The sequence below is a fragment of the Oxyura jamaicensis genome, chromosome 8, assembly GCF_011077185.1.
Source record: "Oxyura jamaicensis isolate SHBP4307 breed ruddy duck chromosome 8, BPBGC_Ojam_1.0, whole genome shotgun sequence".
NCBI classification, from domain to species: Eukaryota; Metazoa; Chordata; class Aves; order Anseriformes; family Anatidae; genus Oxyura; species Oxyura jamaicensis.
This window is the reverse complement of record NC_048900.1, coordinates 24,917,265-24,938,058: the sequence shown is the minus strand read 5'-3', so window position 1 is coordinate 24,938,058 and position 20,794 is coordinate 24,917,265. Positions and strand designations below refer to the sequence as shown.

General features: G+C 39.9%; 1 protein-coding gene across 12 annotated transcripts in view; it reads right to left on the bottom strand.

The window, feature by feature from the left end:
- ELAVL4 (ELAV like RNA binding protein 4) overlaps positions 1 to 20,794 on the bottom strand; it is a 79,662-nt gene that overhangs the window by 20,345 nt on the left and 38,523 nt on the right. For all 12 annotated transcript variants that reach the window (XM_035332618.1, XM_035332614.1, XM_035332611.1 and 9 more), the window contains exon 3: positions 226 to 329. In XM_035332618.1, coding sequence (XP_035188509.1) covers positions 226 to 329 — 104 coding nt within the window. The remainder of the gene's footprint in view (positions 1 to 225; positions 330 to 20,794) is intronic.

Genomic DNA, 20,794 nt, shown 5'->3' with positions numbered 1-20,794 from the left:
AAGTCCTACTGCAACATTTTAAGGAGCTTCTTGTTACCTCTTCCCCCTTAACAGTAGTTTTAACTTTAGAGAAAGGTTTTAGAGGAGAGATTTTGTCTCCTGTGTGTCCTTGTAGCTGAATACCCTTTGCAACAGCAGATTAAAGTAGTGATGAAACCGCCATAATCTGTTTCAACTACTTTCTCCTCTTCCGAATTGAGCAAAAGGCTTTCTGTATTGTCTTACCTTTATGGTTTTGGTCTGGAGTCTGAGTCCATTTAAAGTGTTAATGGCTTTCTCTGCATCCTTTGGATCAATGTAGTTAACAAATCCATATCCTAAACTCTGCCCTGTTAAAAGACAAAACAAAGAAAAATGGACTCAGTATTTTTGTAAACACAAGAATAAGATCAACACTTTTACTGTTCCTTTCATCACTCCTTTCCCCTATGGTCTTTATGCCATTCTTCACCATTTCATTATCATCTTAATTTTTACATTGGCTCCCCACTGTTAGAACTGTTTTTCTGAAGATCCTCCTTTAAAAACAAAATGAAGCAAGCCTCCATGCTTCTCCAAGAGTTTACTGAAAAGTGTACAAGGCTTGACACCAGCAGAATTATATAATAGTTTTGTGCCAAATTCTCAGTAAGTGTAACTGGTTGACTTGCCAGAACAGGAAGGAGGTCACCATTTCGAAACAAACATGCAATCTTGCCACTGTTTATAAACAAATCCATAGGTGTTTAAAAGGAAAAAGATAGGGAACAATGTTTGAACATGAACCTTAAAAGCAGCTGACTGAAAAAGACAGCCACCTTTCCATCTCATTTTATTGCTGGGTGAGCAGCCAGGAAATGGGAGGAGAAAGGACAGCTCAAATTGCACTAGGATAGGAGATTGCATTAAAGCTTTCCTCAGTGTATTAGAGATGACGGCAAAAGCAAAACAGCACAACTGCTGCTGCGCACAGGATGGCAGGAGCCCACTTCAGAAGCCAAAAATCATTTCAACAGCTTCTGGTTTACTACAAGATCTGTTTGCAATAGAAAGAAGAGACCTGGTTAATAGCTGGTAATAACACAGCACCAGCAGCGCCACAGCTCTTCATCCACACAGAGCAGGGACAAAGCTGCGCGTCTGCAAATGCACTAAGAAAGCCTGTATCGAAAAGGCAGGTTTCCCAAATCTTAAGTACCAATTTTGCAGCATTGGTTCTCTGAATGCAACGTGAGACCACAGCTTCCCCCTTCCTTCTGTACTTCCTCCTGAAATTTTCTATGTTCAGAAAAAACAGGAATTCATTTTCTTCCCACCTTCGGACACACGTACATAGGAGTGCATAAACAGAGATCATCTCACTCCAAAAGGAAGCGGGCAGGCAGCGTCTCCTGCACCTTGGCCACGCTGCTGCTTGTGCCCCTCCAGGCACAGACGTGCAGGGGATGCAAGTGATCCTGCGAGCAGGCAGCTGAGCAGGAAAATGTGAAAAATCCCTCCCGAGGAGGATGGCAGCACTTGTGAACGTGGCCTGCCAGGAGATTTCTATCCACGGCAGCAATGAACAGTGACCCAGCTCCTTCTCACCAGGAGAAAGCCGAGGTTGTGAAAGCAGCTGCACATGAAGTGCCTTGATGTACCCCGGAGGCACAGATCCTGCCTCCCTCCCCAGCACAAGGCTTTGTTTCTTTGTCTCCTGGACTACAAAAAAGCATCTGTCTTTCTCAGACACCACCAAAAATACAGTGTTTGCAGTAACACAAATACAGGGAGCGCTTCTGTCTTACAAAATCAGATCAAAGCACTAAAAGCTGCTAACTATGCTATGGAATACCTTAAAAATCCATGGAAACACTGCAGTTCATTCCTAAAATGCCCACATGCAGGCGTTTGGGTACGAAATGGCTGTTTTAAACTACAATATATCGAGGGAGCAATTCCATCCAATCAATTTAACTTCAGACCAAAGTATAAAAACATACCCAGTCCTCCTGGAGAGCTGAATTAACCCCAGCAAAACTATTCTTACCCGAGTTACACGACATTAACCAAGAAAGAATGGGAGTCTGACTGAGCAGAAATTGGGGTAAAGATGCTTTTCCTGCTATGCCTTCCCCCTCCTCTACCTAGGGTACTTCATACAGCCCCACTCCTGTGCATCTGAACTTAACCACTTCCTTTGTGTATCTTGTTCTGAACAGTCCTAGGGAGAAGGGAGCCCTTCTCTAGGAGGCTAACCTCATTTGGTGGGAGACAAAGGGAGGCAGATGCAAGGATCAAGGCCTGGATACCCTGACCTCCTGTGCCCACCGTTCTCCTCAGCTGCATATTGACCTTCAGAGGTACGCAGCTCACATGAGTAGCAACGAGGCACCGGGACTTAACATCAACCTGTCTGAACACAGGCTTCAATGTCCTGACGGTGCTATTCCCAAGGCACAGGGACTGACTAACCTCTAAAATAGAGGATTCTTAATTACAGGAAAATAGGGGAACGTTTTTTGTACTCCTTTCCTTGGACTTCTTCAGTCCCGTTGTTCAGGTTATTCAGCTATCACCATCCCCCATTCTCCCTACCAACTGCAAATTTCTCTCCAAGGTGGAGGATAAGGAGTACCAACACTACACCAAAGCTGTCTGCAAGCCAAGTTTTGCAGGCACACAAAGAACACAATTACGTTGTCATCAAGCTCTGCTTAGAGTAACAGGTACATAGAAATGTATATACTACATTTATAGTATATACTCATGAACACGGATATCTAACACTTGACAAAACTGGAAGTTTGTGATCCAGAAGGTACCAGTTGTGATTTTGTATCAAATACATTAATTGCAGTAACGGCTGTATTACATTCTCAAACGAAAACAGGATGAGTCTATTCAGCATTCTGAACACTGAATTTGTTAATTAAAAAAAGCTTACAATAAAAAAAATCTAAACCCTACACCCTTCGCAGCCTACTGAAGTCTTGGTGCCGTTGCCTCAATTAGCAAATTCCTGTTGCTGTGTGTTGCCATATGCTTCACTTTGTACCAGTGAAGCTGAAGGGAGAAAAATCTTCCTGTTAAGAGCGTGTCACTTCAGAAAAATCTCTTGCTTGGTTTACTTCGTGTTCTCAGGTATTAATATGCAGTGCATCTCCCCTAAATGCCAATGTTTAATGAAGACAGGTGTTGTTTCCCCCACGCCCAACCTTGAAAATGGAAAAGAAAATAAACCCAGAACAAAAAATCATTTTGTGAAAAAGCTTTACGACTGCTGGCAGACATCATAAAGTTATAGTGTGCTAAACATTTACAGCTAAGCAGCAACAAAAAAAGATATATCCAGCTAAAAATATTATTTTCAAATTACTCTCAAGAGCAACACACCTTATGTCAGACAAAACACAGACTCTTGATGTGAAAGAACTAAAAATTGTTACTGGGAGAGAAAGAAAAGGATTTGTTCCAGAATACGGTGAAGAAATATCAACTTTCAGTGTATCCCCCCCCCTCGTACTCTTATTGCATGCACTCGAAAAGGGTAACATTTCTTTGGACGCAATCTGGCAACACGAAGCAAGCAGCTGGACCTCTCAGTGGGATGCTACACAGACAGTGAAGTTCATTCCCATGCTACACTTCCCAGGAACAGCACCGTAAATAGTAAATATTTTGTTATTTGGAATCTAATAGGTCATCGCATGCTGTGATTCAGTAGGGTAGGCAAGAGATATTTCTAGATGATCTTGAAACACCACCTTTTTGTAGCACTAATACCATTGCTCTTTCAGAATGTTTTGTGTAACTTGCAGAAAGCGTGCAGGAGACCTCCTGTGATTTGGTAAAGAACATGTCTGTAAGTTCGTGATAACATGATAGAAATAAACAGGTTTTGACCGACTTAGAACAAACCAAAAAAAACAAAGACAAGTCCAAGCTTGTAATGTACATATTTTGTATTTTGGAAGGCTCCATTTCAGAGCTGAAAACCACATGATCAAGAACCACCAAGATAAGGAATGCAGAAAAACAAACATACCGTGTTTACAACATTTAACCACACGCGCCAAAACATGCAACTATAAAATAGGCTGTGCCAGTTCAAGTCCTGTACCTGCATTACTCTATCAGCCAGTCTGCTTGAGCCAATTCCACATTTAAATAGAAAGAGATGAAGAGGAAACAGATGGCAATAAAAATTATATCAGAAAAATCCTCAGAAAATGAGAGAAATGAACCCAGAGAAGTCTCTGACTAGCAAAGTTCAGAATATTCACTATCACAAAAGCCTTTTTTCTTCCTTTTTTTTAAAGGCTACAGGGGAAAAGATACCTTCACGCTCACTCACCAGTGGATGGTAAGAGTAATATAGCAGAGCAGATGCTTAGTGTATACCTAAAGAAAATGTATGAACTCCTAACTAGTAACTCAGGTGGACATTAAGCAATAGCTCCTAGCATTGCATGTGTTTAAATGAGATGATCTGGACTACTTGCACAGAATAGCCCTCAAAAGTAAGGGGCAAACAGCTCCCTTGTGATTTTTAGTAATTCTTAAAGCACTAAGGTAATTCCAGGGGCTTGAAGAAAAGAACTTTTACACTGAAATTCAAGAAGAGAGGACTGGATAACCCAAGTAATTACAGGTCCATCAGCCTAATACTGAGCAAGACAAAATTACAGAATATCCGATACTGGACTCTAATAATAAAGAATTAGAGACGGGTAATATAATCAATGTCAATCAAATTAGCTCTATGGAAAATAGATTCTGTCAAACTAAACTGACAACCTTCTCGATGAGATTACAAGTTTGATTTATAAATTTTAAGAATGTCGATGTAATAGCATTGATAGACTTGGTCTTCTATAAAGCACTTGATTTGGTACTGCTTATTAATTGACTAAAAATTAACATGGTACACATTAAATGGATTAAAAGTCATCTGACAGATCTCAAACTGGGAATCGTGAATAGGAAATCACCAGAAGATGCGAATATTGCAGACAGCAGAAGAATGGTATGACAGGAAATGAAGCAAGAGGACAAAGCACAAGTACAAAGTAATTTAAGCTCCTCTGCAAACTACTCCAAGTAACCACATCCCTTTAGGTAGCACACACTCAAGATTACATCTCTACAAACCAAGAACCTCAGCATATTTTCCAAACAGGGACTTACATTGCAAGAGAAGGACTCATATAGGGGACAGATAATCAACCACATCAAGCTTATAATGCTGCCAAAAGGATTAAAAGTGATCCTTCATGGCTTAAAAAGCATGCATTTGAATGGAGGAAAAAACAGAAGTCACTGCATCTGAGTTAGCTGCATTCTTAGTGGCTGTACACGAGGCCTGGGCACAGAGCTTCGTGTTTCACGAACACTGATGCCTTGGAGATGGCGAAGAGGATAGCCATGGGAATGACTAGGACTGAAACTCTCGACTGAAAGATGATGGGCATCAGCCTGCCTGATCAAAAAAGGTCAAGACAAACCTTAATAGCACTACAACAGTGTTCAACGGAAGCACATTATTTTTGAGTAATGTCTGTACTACAGATTGTAAAATCACATTAAAGCTGTGGTCCCCACTACAAAGAGTTACTCATGAGAATGGCAGAGAATGGGACAGTAACAACACTAACTCAAATTGTGGTCTTGTCGTGTCTTTTGTCCAAATGTAAAACCTAATTAAAGCTGCCCATCTGACAGCCATAACATGACTGCCACTGAGTGCTGATGCTTTTCTTTGTGACATGGTATCTTCCTCCAGAACTAGGCCAAGTCTGACAGCTCATCTCATATTAGCCAGGCAGAAGCCGTCAGACTGTAACAGCCTTCAGTCACTCCAGGTTTGGGACCAAAGGATAAAACAGTCACCATGAATTCTCCAAGGCTCCGAGCTCCAATTTTTACCCATTTAAACCTCAGCCAACATTTAGGGAAGAAACTGCTGCCAGGGTGAACATGTCAATTGAAACAGTTGAGCTCAGCCTACATACAACTTCACACGTGTACATCTGTGTGTGGTCTTGAACCTTCTCCCATGATTCTTATTAATTAGGGATGTTCCTAAAAATATCATCTATGGAAGTATGGCTAGAGAAGAAAAGTTAAGTGAGATGGCACAATGAAAAATCTGCCACTCCTTCCATCTTCTAAAGAAGAGCATAAGAAGAGACTCAGTGATGTTCAAGGCAAGTCCCACTCCAGCTGGTAGCCCTGTTTCAAAGCACAACCTTGGAAGCCTCCAAACCATTTCAGAAGTGTTTTAAACACGTTCCTGGAAGGACAAAAGCATGACTGCAACTCATATGAAAAGCTCTATGAAGCAGGGGCTTTCGGAGAAGGTTACATAAACACCACTGAGAAGATGCATTTAAAATATACAAAGAAGGTCAAGTGAATTGCCTTTTTTTTTTTTAAGTTTCTATGACAGTTACCAACAAATAAAGCTGTTTACCTAAAAAAAAGGAGGTAAACTAAGTAGAGAAAATTCAGGCTAACAGAAAATGTAATCTAATCATAGGACTGATGCTTTTCTGTAAGAATACCACTTTACTCATTCTCCATCACTTTATGAAAGAGAAAGACCTGCTGTCACCCCAGCAATGCACACCGCAGTCACAGACGCAAAACAGGAGGGAAGTAACTTCAGCACACAGCCCTGTTCATACCAAATGGTCAAACTAAGGCCATCACCGTCAGCTTGCTATAATCCAGTTACAAAAGTAATTTGTCCTGTGCTTAGTGCAGATCTATCATAGCATCCAACTAGTCTACAGTTTTAGAACTAATACAGACATTTTGTTTGTACAGACTAGGATTTATTCAGGAACTGTTGTCTATGAAGAGTAAGAAAGCAGCTCTGCCCCTGATCATAACACAAATCACTTTTGTAAGAATTAAGGGAAAAATATGGAGTCTTTCTTAAAGCAAAAATGAGCTATTTCAAAAAAGATGCTCCTCTAGATTAGGTGGTTAGCTGCATTTAAATACAATTTAGCCTAGAACCTCAGATGTGCCTTGATGTTACAGTGCACCTACAGTCAAGAAACCCTATTTATTCTTAAACACAGTTATGAACAAAATTTGAGTACCAGTGGAAGATCCTTCTTCTAAAGATAGAGAAGAAAGGCAGGTTCTATACTTGCATGGGAAAAACCCTCGCAACAGATAGCCCAAAAAATGACATTTGGAGTTTTTGGAATGAATAAACAAGCAAAATTAAACCCAAACCCTCATGGAAAATCCCTGTCTGCTACAGAGGCTGAAGCCTAAACCTAGCTAAAACACCTGTGAACACGTGCATGCTGCCCTGCTCAGAAAGGAGAAGATCCCTCAGGAAACGCTTCCCATAAGGCCCCAAAGCCCTGATCCCCAACTAGCAAAGCCAGGCCCTCCCTACAGATCTGTAGGGAGAAAGTTTCTGTCACCGCCTTAATCCTGGCAATGCCAAGGAGACCCAGATGAAAGCTTGTTTGTGCTAGTGACAAGTATTTCTGGGGGTGATGGGTTGAATCAAGAATCACACAAACACTCCTGGGAGCCCTGCACACAGAGGGCTCCACAGCCCCAGAGGAAGGGGCTTCCTCTGCACCAGGCCTTCTCCAACCGGTGCACTGCTACACGACTGAAATCCCCCAAAGGAAGCCCTTGCAAACGGTGTGCTACATCCCACGTAAAACTCTCCCTTGGGGAGACGGTAAGAGGGAAAAAATGAACCAGACGTACAGACACCACTCACTCAATTTTAATATCTGAATGGGAAGTGCCAGATACCATGACAACAGGCCTTGCAGAATAAAAGGGAAAGGAAAAAATTGGTGCCCAAAATGTGAAAACAGTCCTATAAATGCATTAATTGTTTGACTGCTTTAACTACTACTGTACCTACCTGAATCTTGTCTCCATTTGGAAAGTAATGACTGGCACCTGAATATAGTGACCTCAAAAATGAAACAGAGCCCCCACAACCCAAAAAAAACAACTGCAAACTCCCCACAACAGAAAATAAGGTCATTCAGCTAACACTCTGCCAAGTCAGAAAACTTGATTTCACCAGGCAGTGCCAGAGAAGATTAAAACAGCAGTTTTGTCCTCTGTAGTTCTGACAAATCCCTTAATGCAAGACAATGTTACTTACTGTCTTGATTTTCAGAGATGCTGAAGCAGTAGTTCTTAGGGAAGTTAAATACCAATTGACAATATAGTTGCCATTCCTCAAAATTAGACATCAAAATGGTATAATTCTGAGGTATGAGGTACATTTTTGTTCTGAGGTAGCCCTGCCCCTGCATTCCCATCCAGAAAATACAAAATGGAGCATGCTTTGACAGGGCCTGCTACTATCTAGGCACCACTAGTAGATCCTAGCCTGCTTCCACTGAAGTTTCAGGAGGGCTTTCAAAAAAAGAATACGCAATTACTCTATTTTAAACTTGACCACAACAGTGATATAAGGCATGCCTACTCTTGCAAATAGTGCCTTCAAGTATTATAAAGGTTTCTACCATTTCAGATATCCTGCATCTCATCTGAAAGAGAACCTTGCTCTTACCTGCTCCTATACAGATTTCTAATGAAGTCAGCTGTGTAATTACTGTACTTGAGGGCTGGGACTAATCTGCATGCAAAGCTTAAGTGTCAGTTTGAGACAGATGCTGCTGACTTGACTGGAGTCCTCTGTGGTTCCCATTACAGTAGCATGGAAGCATTTTTATCTCTGTAATGCACCTTTCTAACACAAACACCACTTTCAGGAAAGTACTTTAATTCCTATTTATGACAATAGAAACTGAAAGACATCGAGATCTTCACAAAGAACTTGGACCATGGACGGACTAGCATTTAGCAGAACAGGAAACTAAAGCTGTATTCACCTCCTTCCAAGACAGTAACCTTATTATTGGACCTCAGTGCTTTTGTGCGTTGTGCTGGGCTTGAGATATCTTGTAAACAACGCACACATTTCATGCTGTGGAATGTATTAGCCTTTTTTTTTTGTTTGTTTTCCTGCTTTTATCAAGTTTCTTTAAATGTAAAAATGGATTTTAAACATGGGTGGGCTCATAGTACTGCAAGCAGCTGATTAAGTTTGTTTTCAGAAGCCACAGCTCCTGACACATAGGACAACCGGAGTTCGATTTCTGAACAAATATTTGGATTTTCTCCCCCCTAGTTGACATCTCCTGCTTCCCTTTTTTCATCTTCTCCTCCGCCTTCCTTTAAGGAGTACACAGCCTCTGAATTAGCAGCTGTTCTGAGAAGAGCAAGGCTGCACTCCTCCCCGCTTTGTCCCCAAACAGAACAGAGACTGTACTATAAAAATCCACTGTTCTGGAGACAGGCATGAATGGACAAGCAGCAGCAATGACTTATCTATCCCAAACAGTACATTCAATGCTGAAGGGACGAATTGAACACAAGAATATAGAAATGTACAGGCTAAATTATAACAATATTCAGTAAGAGGTGAAAACAGACTTAAAGTGAAAAAAATCAATACGAAAGAATGGGAAGCAGCAGTGTGCAAAGAAATTTGCAACAGCAACTAAAGGAGTTGTTGAATTAGATGATACATGTTATTTGTGGTAGAAAGCCTTCCACATTCAAAATAGGCTGTTGTCACATCATGGAGAGAGGCTATGACACTGCTGGACAGTGGCACACTAAAAGTAGATGCAACTCAACTGCAATCATGAATGTATGGAGATAAGACAGCAACAAACTAAAGACAAGAGTCAGTGACCAGCAGGTATTTAAATCAAGAATGACTTAAGGCTGGAGAACAATGTGAGATGAGAGATTAGAGGCGTCCAACATTAAAATAAATAAAAACCCTTGGTTCAACAGTGACTAAAAAATGCAAAAGCCTACAGATGTTTCAAGTGTGTAAAGATTATGACTGGAGAAGAAAGTGTGTTACTTAACTTCTTACACGTAACACTATGAAAGTATAATTTTTATGGTCTGAAACCTAAGATAAGATGTACTCCAGTAGTAGGAACCAGCCAGTCATAGCAAGGTAAATGCTTCATCAAAGCAAATGCATCTTCCCCTCCTGCATCCCATTCCAGCAGCTTTATCTCTGAATTTTAGAACAGAGTGGATGGCAACTCAAAAACTTAATACTGAGCAAGGGGGCAAGAACTGGAAGCAGAACTGACACTGTCTCCAGAGTATCATGATCCTACCACATCGTGCACAAAATGTGGATGTGTGGCATCCAGAGGTGAAGTCTAGGTGAAAACCTGCTGCTGTAGAAGGCAATGGCAGTGCATGGTGGAGAGAAGAAAGGCAGAAAGAGAATCACGACAGATCAGTCACTGAAGAAGTTTCCAATTTTTGTGACAATCAGAACAGCAAAGGACATCCTGCCTTAAGACACAGAACACAGTTTACAGGAGAGGTTTTTGTCAGAAGGCAAGAACGTGCTCTCCTATAGAGAAACTACATAACCAGAGGACTCAGGAAAGGAAAGGCAAGCTGAAATATAAGAATGCAGTGAATCTTCTAGCTTGGGAGCATTTTGTGTGGAAATAACAGCCATTTCAGTCTAAAGGAAACGGCAGAGACACATAGAACTGAATGTTTTGCAAAACAGGAATATTATGTAGGACATAAAATGCAGCAGCAATATGTGAAACCTGGTTGACTGCAAGTTCAAAATGCCTTGGTAATTTTGTCATTGAACAATTTAATTCACCAACGTTTAGGGTTTTGTACCTAAACAGACTGTCAAACAACAAAAAACAAAAGCCACCACAACACTAAGAAATCTCAGTGATTCTGAACAATGACTCAGAATACCTATTCTGTCTCAAACAGCCCACTAATTAAACTCTTTAAGCTCTACTAACTAGTTTTTCCAATGCACAGAGGAAAGTCATTTATTACAGACCGGAATACAAAATTTAATATTAACAACACAACCTGTGTCTGCAGCATTTTTAATCTGATCAGCAAAAACAAATAAAAGCTGCAACCTGACATCTAAAAAGGTTAGGTCTATAATAGTTAGATTTACGTAGATTACTTCACATAGCATCTGGAAAGATGCTGAGAAAAGTGAAGCTACTTCATCATGTTCCAAAATGCACTACCTATAAAATTTTGCTATCCGTAAGTATTTGGACTGTAGCAAGCCTACTTAAATTTGCTTCAGCTTTAAGGCAGAACTTTCAAGAACTTTAAAATTACAGGACTTTTCTAAAAGATGTTTCAAGTGTTTATAATATTCTATATAGATACTTGCAGATAATGGAAGTAATGAAAAGCAAACTGCTTAAAGCAGAAAACGTTATGACTTTGTTGTGAGCATATACCAACTGGTTCTATCCATTAAATTTATTGATGATTTCATTGAAAAGGCAGCCAGTTCTCAGTAATCGCATTTTTGGTCTAAAATACGGGTTTCAACATACTATTCTCAAGAATATTATAATTATATTAGAATGAACACATTCATCACTTAAGTTTCCCATACTGAAAAGTAAACCTTTTCCTTTTGAGAGGTGGCACACTGTCTGTATCAGTCAATACCTTCTTCTATCTATATATGTGGCTCTGGACATACCAGGTGTGGATATCATGACAAGCTGTTTTTGCTGGCTGACCACCACAGAATATGGTATAGATACGTAGTCAATACATGACTTTGGTAAGGAGACATTACTTTTCACAATGTTAAACATGTAGGTGGGTAATCATGAGGGATATAAACATTTTTCCTTCCTTTTGTTTTCAGTTTGGCAAAACACTTAACCTTGAGCAAGTACATACCGTAATCCTACAAATAATGTCCAGATAACAAATCAGCTATTCCAATGCAGTAGAAAGCACCAGGGCAAATGCTCTATCAGTCTGGTTCCCAAGCTCTTCACATTAGGGGCTGGGGTTGTTTAAGACTGAAACTTCCAGAGCAGAAAAAAAAATGAAGTAGAAAAATGGGGAAGAGAGATGCATGGGTAAATAGAAATGACACAGATACAGTATGCAGGAGAACAGAGGAATCTAAAAAAGGAACTGCTGGAGAATACTTCTTCCTTGTTATATGTCCTATCTTACCCTGCCCTACCTACCATCCAACAGGGAAAGTAAAACCTCCCCCTACATCTAACCAACAGCATTCTAAGGAAGAGGAAGGTATTATAGGATGCCATAACAAGAAGCCTGCTGATAGCTAATTTCAGGTGCTTTAAAGCGTGTGCGAACACAGACTACCTGTATAGGACAGCAGGGACACTACACCTTCCACTGCAGAAACAGCAGCCCCTCCAGAACAGCAACAATTAATCATACTGGGGATGCTGCCATTTGTTTGCTTCCAGGTGAGCATGATGCAGCTTTTCATCCATCTGCTTTTGCAACACCCCTTAAAAACCACCTAATTGAATAAATATTCTGGGCTCTTGTGAATAAAAATAATGAGAGTTCAGTTTTTTCTTCAAGCTGATATATTCCACTGATTAAACAGATGCTGTGAGAGCCGTAAGAACTGCAGTACTGGGTCAGAGCAGAGGTCTGCCTACTCCAATATCCTGCCTTCAGCAGCACCTGCAGATCAGTAACTTGTGCTGAAATTCCTAGGGGGGAACATAAGCAGAAACACCTGCAAAGTCAGTGACAAATCCTGCTCAAGGTGAACATGTCCAACAAACCAAAGTAGTGAGTCAGCCAAAACAGAACTGGTGAGCAGAGGCAAAGAAACAGCATCATGTCACAGAAGTCCAAGTCTTCTACTTTCTCTACATTTTTATTCTTAAAGTCTCACAGTGAAAAGAAGGATGCCAAGACCATGGAACCACAGAAATCTGAAACCTTCCAAAACCTGAAATAGCAGGCAGAGATACTGAAAGGCCTGAACAAGACTTGGGCTTTACCATCCATAGTTTAAGTCAGAGGCTGCAATACCCTTACCAAGGACTGCTCCAGGAGAAGAGGACGTGAATCAGGAGTCTGGAGAAACACAAAAGATATGCTTGGCTTTTGTCAGCTGACAAGCATTAGAGCAACTTCCAACAGACAATGGATTACTGAGAGTTATCAGCACTGATTACAATCACAAGACTACTGTTGAGCTGCACACAAAAGTTGTTGGACACCCGATTCAGCTAGCAAGAGAAACTATCCTTTAAGAAATGAGAAAAGATGGTTTTGCACCATTAAGGATGCACAGGTGTAGAAAACAGCAGTAAATCCTCCTCTCCAATATATTATTGCAGGTAATGACATAACTTGATTAGAAATTAACCCCTTAGCTGTAAATTAAATTAAGATGATGATATCCTAAGTTTCAAAGCACTGAGTTTGAACCTCTGAAGTTTTCTGCAAGCAAAAGAGAAGGAAAGGATGTAAGGCCTGGCAAAGCCTCCATTGAGCAGGTATTCCAAAAGGAACACTACCTTCTGCAGAGGGTCCCTCACTTGAGAAGCATGTAGTAAACAGGTTAGCTTGATCACATAAACAGGTCCTCACTCAAATCAGACACAGGGTACTCCAAAAGCAGAGAAGACTCCAAAAGCAGAGAACATCTGTTGGATGGGGTCTGAGTGGATGGGGTCTGAAGAGGCAGTTGGCTTCGTCTTTCACTGTGTACATGTAAACTGTGCTAACAGAAGGTACAAAGAAGAGGATGAGAACGCTGAAGATGTAGACTCCCATGGGCAGAAGATCCTAATCTGGATTGGAAGGTCTCAGGATGACTATTTCCAGAAGCTGAAGTGAAGGAGACCTTGCAGGGCTCTTCTGGCTGTGGGAAAAAACACTTGCACTCTAGGAAGTCAAGTCATGATGAATCCGCTCTGCAGCAGAAAGGGGCAAGTACTTTCTGGCTCACCAAGTCTGAGAAAAAGCTACCGCAGGCAGGTGAAATAATCCTGGTCACCAAAACACCATCTTATAGCCAAAAAGAAATTCCTACCAGTGTTAGGAAAAAGCAGTCTTGGGAAAAGAGAGCAGGAGCTGAGAGAGCAGAAGCTAAGCCAATTTCAAAGCCATTTAGTGTTTTTGTACAGGTCACTTTTGTTCTTGGACAAGTTGTCTAGCAAGAGAACTAGGGAGATGGGCAGGGGTAACAGCTGCAGCACAGCTCTGTTGAAGGGAAGAAGGTCTTGAGTAGAAGTGAACAGATGAAATGCTGGTAAAGCCAACCTTAGTGCCCTGAAAGGTGAGGTATCTCCTCATGTGCTGTCTACTGCTGCCACAAAAGGCCCTGCCTCAGCATTATTAGTAGAAACCGCTGCCAATCTCCCAGTGCTTTCATGGAATTTTCCTTTCCTCCCCTTTGTCTTTGTCCTCCTTGGGCTAAAACGAAAGAAAAGAAAAAGGGTTAGGGACAAGGGAAGCTGGGCTCTGTGCTCCCAGATAGAAGGGCACAGTGGGTTAGAAAAGGGGCAAAACACTGGAGGCAAGGATGTTCTGTCAAACAGAGGGCTCCACCAGCAGATCTACTTCAGCTGACTCTCGTGGTAGATGGAGTATCTTCTCACAGACACAAATGGCTGAAAACATCTCAAAGTATAATGTCAGCGGAGGCACTGAAAAGCCTCCTAAGTAGCCATCTATCTGGAGGTCATTTTCAGACTTGTGGGTGCGCTTGTGCTGTTGAGAAAACCGTACCTCTAATCCTTCCTCATTAAACTTGATGGGAAGGTAATGTTACTTACTCAAAACAAGTAGTTAAACTGAAGGATGAACTAAATATGCATTAAAAGCATTTAATGCTCTCCAGAACGGGTCTCAGAATTGAAACTGCTAAAAAGTTAATTAGAAAGATTTTTCTCAGCACAAGGGCCATGCCTTCTTGCTTTCTGCCTATTTGCCCCAACACTCATTTCAATTGCTGTTTTCCAAATAATCAAGAAATCAAAATTCTTTTGTTCGCCTATGCAGAAAATGCACCAGACAACTGCAGAGAGGCGATAAAGAAAACAACGGATGCAAATTCAATCGTTTTCCTCTGCATTTAGAAGAGACATCAAATCATACCAAACATTTTAGAAATCCACCAAGGCACTCATTACTATTCTTATGTTCCTTCCCCCACAGTGCTAATGAGTTTAGTTCAGGTACTTAATCCAAACACTGATTTAGATGATCAATATTTGGGGATCGTCTTCGATCTGCAGCCCTCACAAAAGGATATGTAACACTGAAATTAGGTTCTCTGCTCAAGAAGAGAATATACTTCAGGAAATAAAGCTATAAAAATAAAATAACTAGGCCACCAAATTAAGATCAACTTATTCAAAGTCTTTAATGACATTCAGAACCACATATTTAGGCTTAAAAATAATTCTAGATTTTAGGTTTAAAAAGACTGACATGTCTTTTTACCATCTATTATTTTTTAAATCTTTCACACACAATTGGAATTACCAAACAAAAGGATTACAATCAAATTAAAGCATGCTCTGTATTCTATCTGATTCATGGAAGACTTTTCCTTTTTCAGCTCTAGAACACATTATTGCAAGACTTCTGGTTTTCTGGGCACTTGAATTGCAGCTACAGTTAAACTACTCTGACCACTCCTTCCTCATTGCATTTTGACCATGGACTCAACACAAGAATACCACTCATACAAGTCTCCTTTATCTACTGAAGTACAGTAAGACCCATCTGCAAGTCAATTCCTGAACAACTTAAGGTAAGTCACCAAATTTGGCATTATTTTCCAGCTAAAAAGAACTAACGTGTATAGACACCCACCCATATATATATATATATATATATATATATATATATGCAGAGCCAGCACTATCTATTTTTCTCCCTGTATTTCAGGAAATATTAAGTCTGTGCTTTCAAGGAAGGGAAATACAAGAAAATTAAAATACTTATAGGCATTTCATATCCAGCCACACTTTCTGTGCATGTGCTACTAAATATTGCCTTTAAACGCAAATTGAACCAAAAACCAGAACTGTATTCACTTTGTAAACGGTGAACACCACAGTACCAAGTGTTTTTCTATTCTGAAGGATTCCGTTAATTCTCATCTACTGCTGGAGCAAAGCAATTGCTTTTGATGCTCAGACTAGCCTAACAAGATCTGTACCAAATAAGTGATCAGAGATCAGTGACTAGTTATCACTGCCTCAGAGAATTACTAAAATACCCTTCCAAGTCAACAAGGGAATAAACTACCTCTACAAGGTATTTCTCTTGTAAACCCTGTTATTAGGCCGGCTTATGCCACGAGGCATGAGTTTACATACCTTCTAAACATTTTAGAAATCTTATCTAACATAATCCCTGCATTCTATAATCCTATCTATTTCATGTAATTTTGAGTGGGCAAAACCGCTGGAACCAGTAGTATCTCAAAATGGAAGGAACTTTCAGAGCACCACCAGTGAATAGGACATCAAATTTAAGATTAGTTTATACCCAGATTAGAGTTAGTCACTTTAGGATGGGGTAACTTAAAGCTGGGTTTCACAGTGAGCTATACATATCTGCATATGGGTCATACACCTATTTTTCCTTCCCAACAGGAACCATTTCTGGTATGCCCTTCTACTGAATTCTTAGAAGAAACTTATATAAAAGTGTTTGTATGTAAAGTTTTCAGTGAATAGATGTTCTATCTGCAGTTTCTGAACATATGTAAGCTATTTTTTTCTGAATGAAAAATTAGATATTCCCCCCAGTGATAAAGAAACAATTTTACTAATAACTAAGTTTTCAACTTGAGGCTTTCAAATATAGACTTCATCATCTGTTACCTATTGTCATGAACTGTATTACCTCAAGGCCTCTTCTGTAGAGTTAAATTTAACCATTAATCCTGATTTTGCTTTGCAACTTTTCATTATGATTTTGCTTTTGGAGCTTTCAGAGTCCCCTCTTGATGCCAAGATAGGCACTGTGACTTCTCTCCCATCTACACTATCAGACAGCAAAGTCTCACATTGAAATAAAGCTTAGCTGTTGTCTGCTGCAAGCAGTGGGGCAATAATAGAAGAGGTTGGTTTACTAAGGTAAGTAGCATTTTCTTGCTACTGCATACTTTGTCAGACTCAAAAGCTTCCCTCCTGGAGAGCCTTACTGTTAGGCAACATGATTATACCTGGCTTTCTTCCCTCCTGCCTCCTAGGGTCACTGCCACAGTTTGCAGTGCCAATTAATGGCTTCTCTTGAGGATACAGACCTCCTCCAGGCAAGGCTCTCAGAAACAGTCACTGATTCTGGAAGCCGAAATTAAGACTGCTTAAACAGGCCCCAGATTTCAGAAGGGACCAGATACGCAACCTCTGAACAGAACACTCCAGACAGAACCACCAGTTCAGCACCATTCACCGCCTACGCTCAGTTAAATAAATATCTGTGCCATGATTTTTACAGCAGTACCTCTTAGTGCTTGTTGGTAAGCCCTTGTTATGCACGGAGCTAGGAAGAAATAATTTTTAATACAGAGGGACAGAAGATACCAGCTTCACCCTTCACAGACGTATTTCTGGAGCAAAATGGGTGCACGCTCAGCTTGCTGGGAGCAGAGGCAGAGCATCCTCCACTGCAGACTAGGAATTGACTGGTGCCTGGAGAAGCACACAACGAACACGGCTCACATGGAAGACTCCTCCTACACTCTCATAATGCTGTACTGTTTCTCAATTCCAACATTGTTAGCTTTTGGTTCTCGGATGATGTGGTTCAACACCCAGAGAGTAAGGAACGGACAATCCATTACTTCTAGACAGGACTACAGGCAGTCAGTACTTTTTCTCTTCCATCATGTGCTAACACAGATGCTACTGCTTTAAGCTGATTGTTTGTCTTTTCTGCCTTTTCACAGGGATCATCAATATTTATATTACATTTACAATGCCACCATTATTCCTGATCTACAATCTTAAATCTATATCAGTCCTGTTATAATTACTTGAAATGAAAATGAAAGATGTAAATCTTTGTGTATAATCATAAAGGAATTCAAAAGGAACAATTTAAAACAGTTGCTTTTGGGGGAGAAGAGCAATGAAGTTCCTGATTATGCATGCAAAGAACATCAAATTGCACCACACAGCAGGAATATGCAAACTCTGTCATATGTTAAGTGATGCACAGAAATCCTGTATCAATAAATATTCTGCTTTACAGTGCGCCTGGATCATTATAAGGTACAAAAGATTTGAGATCCAAAAATTTTAGATGATGCTCATTTGAAGATCAGGGGCTACAAATTTCTGTGCAAGCTATAGAGAAACAGAAGTATAATTTGAAAGAGCTCCGCTCACCACACCAATTAAGTTTATAACATGCATCTTTTCCCCACCTGCCAATTTAGTCAACAAGGACAACGCACTTGGCCAGCAGCAATGACAACGCTTCTGATGGACACTATGCTGACTATATCTTTTGTTCAATCTTGGGCAAAAGAAGCTCAGCACTTCTTCTGAAAATTTTCTAACGAATTCAAGCTGTTCCCTTCCTCAGCTTAAGTCAGTGAGATTTATTACTAGCTTTCTTTGGGCAAAAGAAGAAATGGAGTGCATCTGCAGTGCTATACAGTTTAACGTCACTTGTAAGAACTGAGCCTCGCATCCATCTGAAGACATAGTCCTCCTCCGTAAAGTCATCTCCTTTCATCTAAAACTGTTCTAAAATGTTTGTGTCATTTAGTTTTTTCTAAAACTCAAATTCCTTCCTCTCATTTTTTGAGAGCAGCTGATTAAACCTGAACAACTGGGTTGTTGGACGAAATATGCTGTAGCTATGAAATGGTACAGCAGGGACCAGTTTCACTGTTAATTTAAAATGCTAGAATTAATTAGGTAGTGTAAATGAAGAATTTAATAAGCACACTTTACAACCACAAGTTCTGCTTTTATTAAACACCCCTGCCAAATGAAGGCAACTATCTTCAGTCTGTTTTTCCTTGTCTCATTACCTTAAAATCTCTGCAGTGAAAAAAAAACATTTTTCTATTGCAGCCCCTCCCCCATAATTAAAATGTATGCCTGACTTCTATCTCCTCTTTCAAGTCATTAGCATCTTTTAAAAATGCTACTGTATATCCTGCCTGTTCTGAGAAGCTACCAAACAAAACCGAAGTTTACAATTTTGGTTTTGAATACCAAATTAAAGGCTGTCTTAGAAGCTGTCATTCCTATTCAACTCAGTACGGTGTACTACCAAATTAGCATATTTTTTTTAGTAAAGGAATATGCTTGTTTAAACATGTGTCTTTCCAAAGCGAGGGGTAACATCACAAATCAATTTTCTTAAAAAACCCTGCTACTGTTCTAAAAGACCTGCAAAAGGATTTGGAGCAGGTGATTACTGCCGACATACGATGTTTAATCCATTTGAAAAAACAAAACAGTTCAGATCATAAATTCTCTCAAAGGGATCCTATATATTTAGACTTTTTTAGCTTTGAACTCCTTGAAAATAAAAGTATTTTGAGAGCCTAAATATTATTTTACAAGATCTGCACAACTTGCATATCAGGACAGGGAATGCAGAATTTAACTGGTTCTCATAAACGTTTCAGTCCAGCCTCTGAAATACATTCAAGATTTTTCTAATATGGCTTTGCCAGGCTAGCTATTTAACATGATGATTTGGTCTGTGACCTTTTCTATGCCTCTAAACAGATGCTGAAGCATTTGTTTAGCAGCACAAAACAGCATACACTTAGCTGTGATTTATTAAAAGAATTTCTGAACAAACAATGAAAAATTCAAAAGCAGACAAAACCAAACTAATTGTTTCAGTCCTCACCATTTCAGCTCAAATAACTTAAGAAAGCTATTTTTTCTACAACACAACTTCGCTGTTAAATAAATCTACAATGATTTTTACTAAGGAAAAGGAGCAAAGAACCCTGGAAAGGTAGTCATTCCTTTAACAGCCTGCTAGCATGCTTTGCTGGCCCCAACCCCCCAAAAATGAAAAAAAAAACATGAAATCCCATAAGCCTCACTTACATTATGACCCTGAACGATGAGTTGGGTATGACCTCAGTACATTTCCATTTTATTACTCCTTATGTTCTAAGAACATCAGAAGATTATTAACTGCTTCTGGCTGACAACTCCATTCAATTTAGTAACTCCAATTTAGTGTGAGGAACACACTCTGAAATTTAGTAATGTTGCACAATACCTTGATAACAGGCCTGAAGCTTTAGCAGATTAAGTTCTGTTTGCAAAAATGCCACACTTTGGAGGACAATTATCATTGTTTTTTTCCTCCTTCCCCAACTTGGTTTGGTTCTTATCTGCTTGCATCACTTCTTAAAACATGCAGGCTCCAAAATCAATTAGGGGTGGTGATCTCAAAGCTTTTTTTTATTTTTAAGAATAGTTATGAAATATTTTATTGATCATAACCATTTATGCACATCGTATGGAAACAAATATAGGGGAAAAACTACCCAGGAATACGTCCGTAAGATCATATAGCCAATTTCTCATATCTTCAAATGAAGAGACAAAAGCCCGGAGATAAAATGGAACAAGAAGAACACTGTTCCTAGCAGATGAAGTAATGGTTCTACTTACAAAGGCTGCCAATTCTACATGGGAACAACACAGAATGTATAAAATCTTGATGTTTTATTTCAAGTAAATCCGCATGAATTCAAGGCATATGGGAAGAAAAAAGCTACTGAAACATAGGACCTGCCACGATCAAAATTCAAGCTAGGCACACTAGACTTTTGTAGGCAAGGGTTAGTCGTTCACTTCCATCTGAAATAACTGAAGTAACCTATGGTTCAATTTCTAAGATCATATTTAAATGAAAAGAAAATATATGGACCTAAACTAGTCTTGTAGCAGGTATCAAGGGCAGTATGTCATACTGAGAT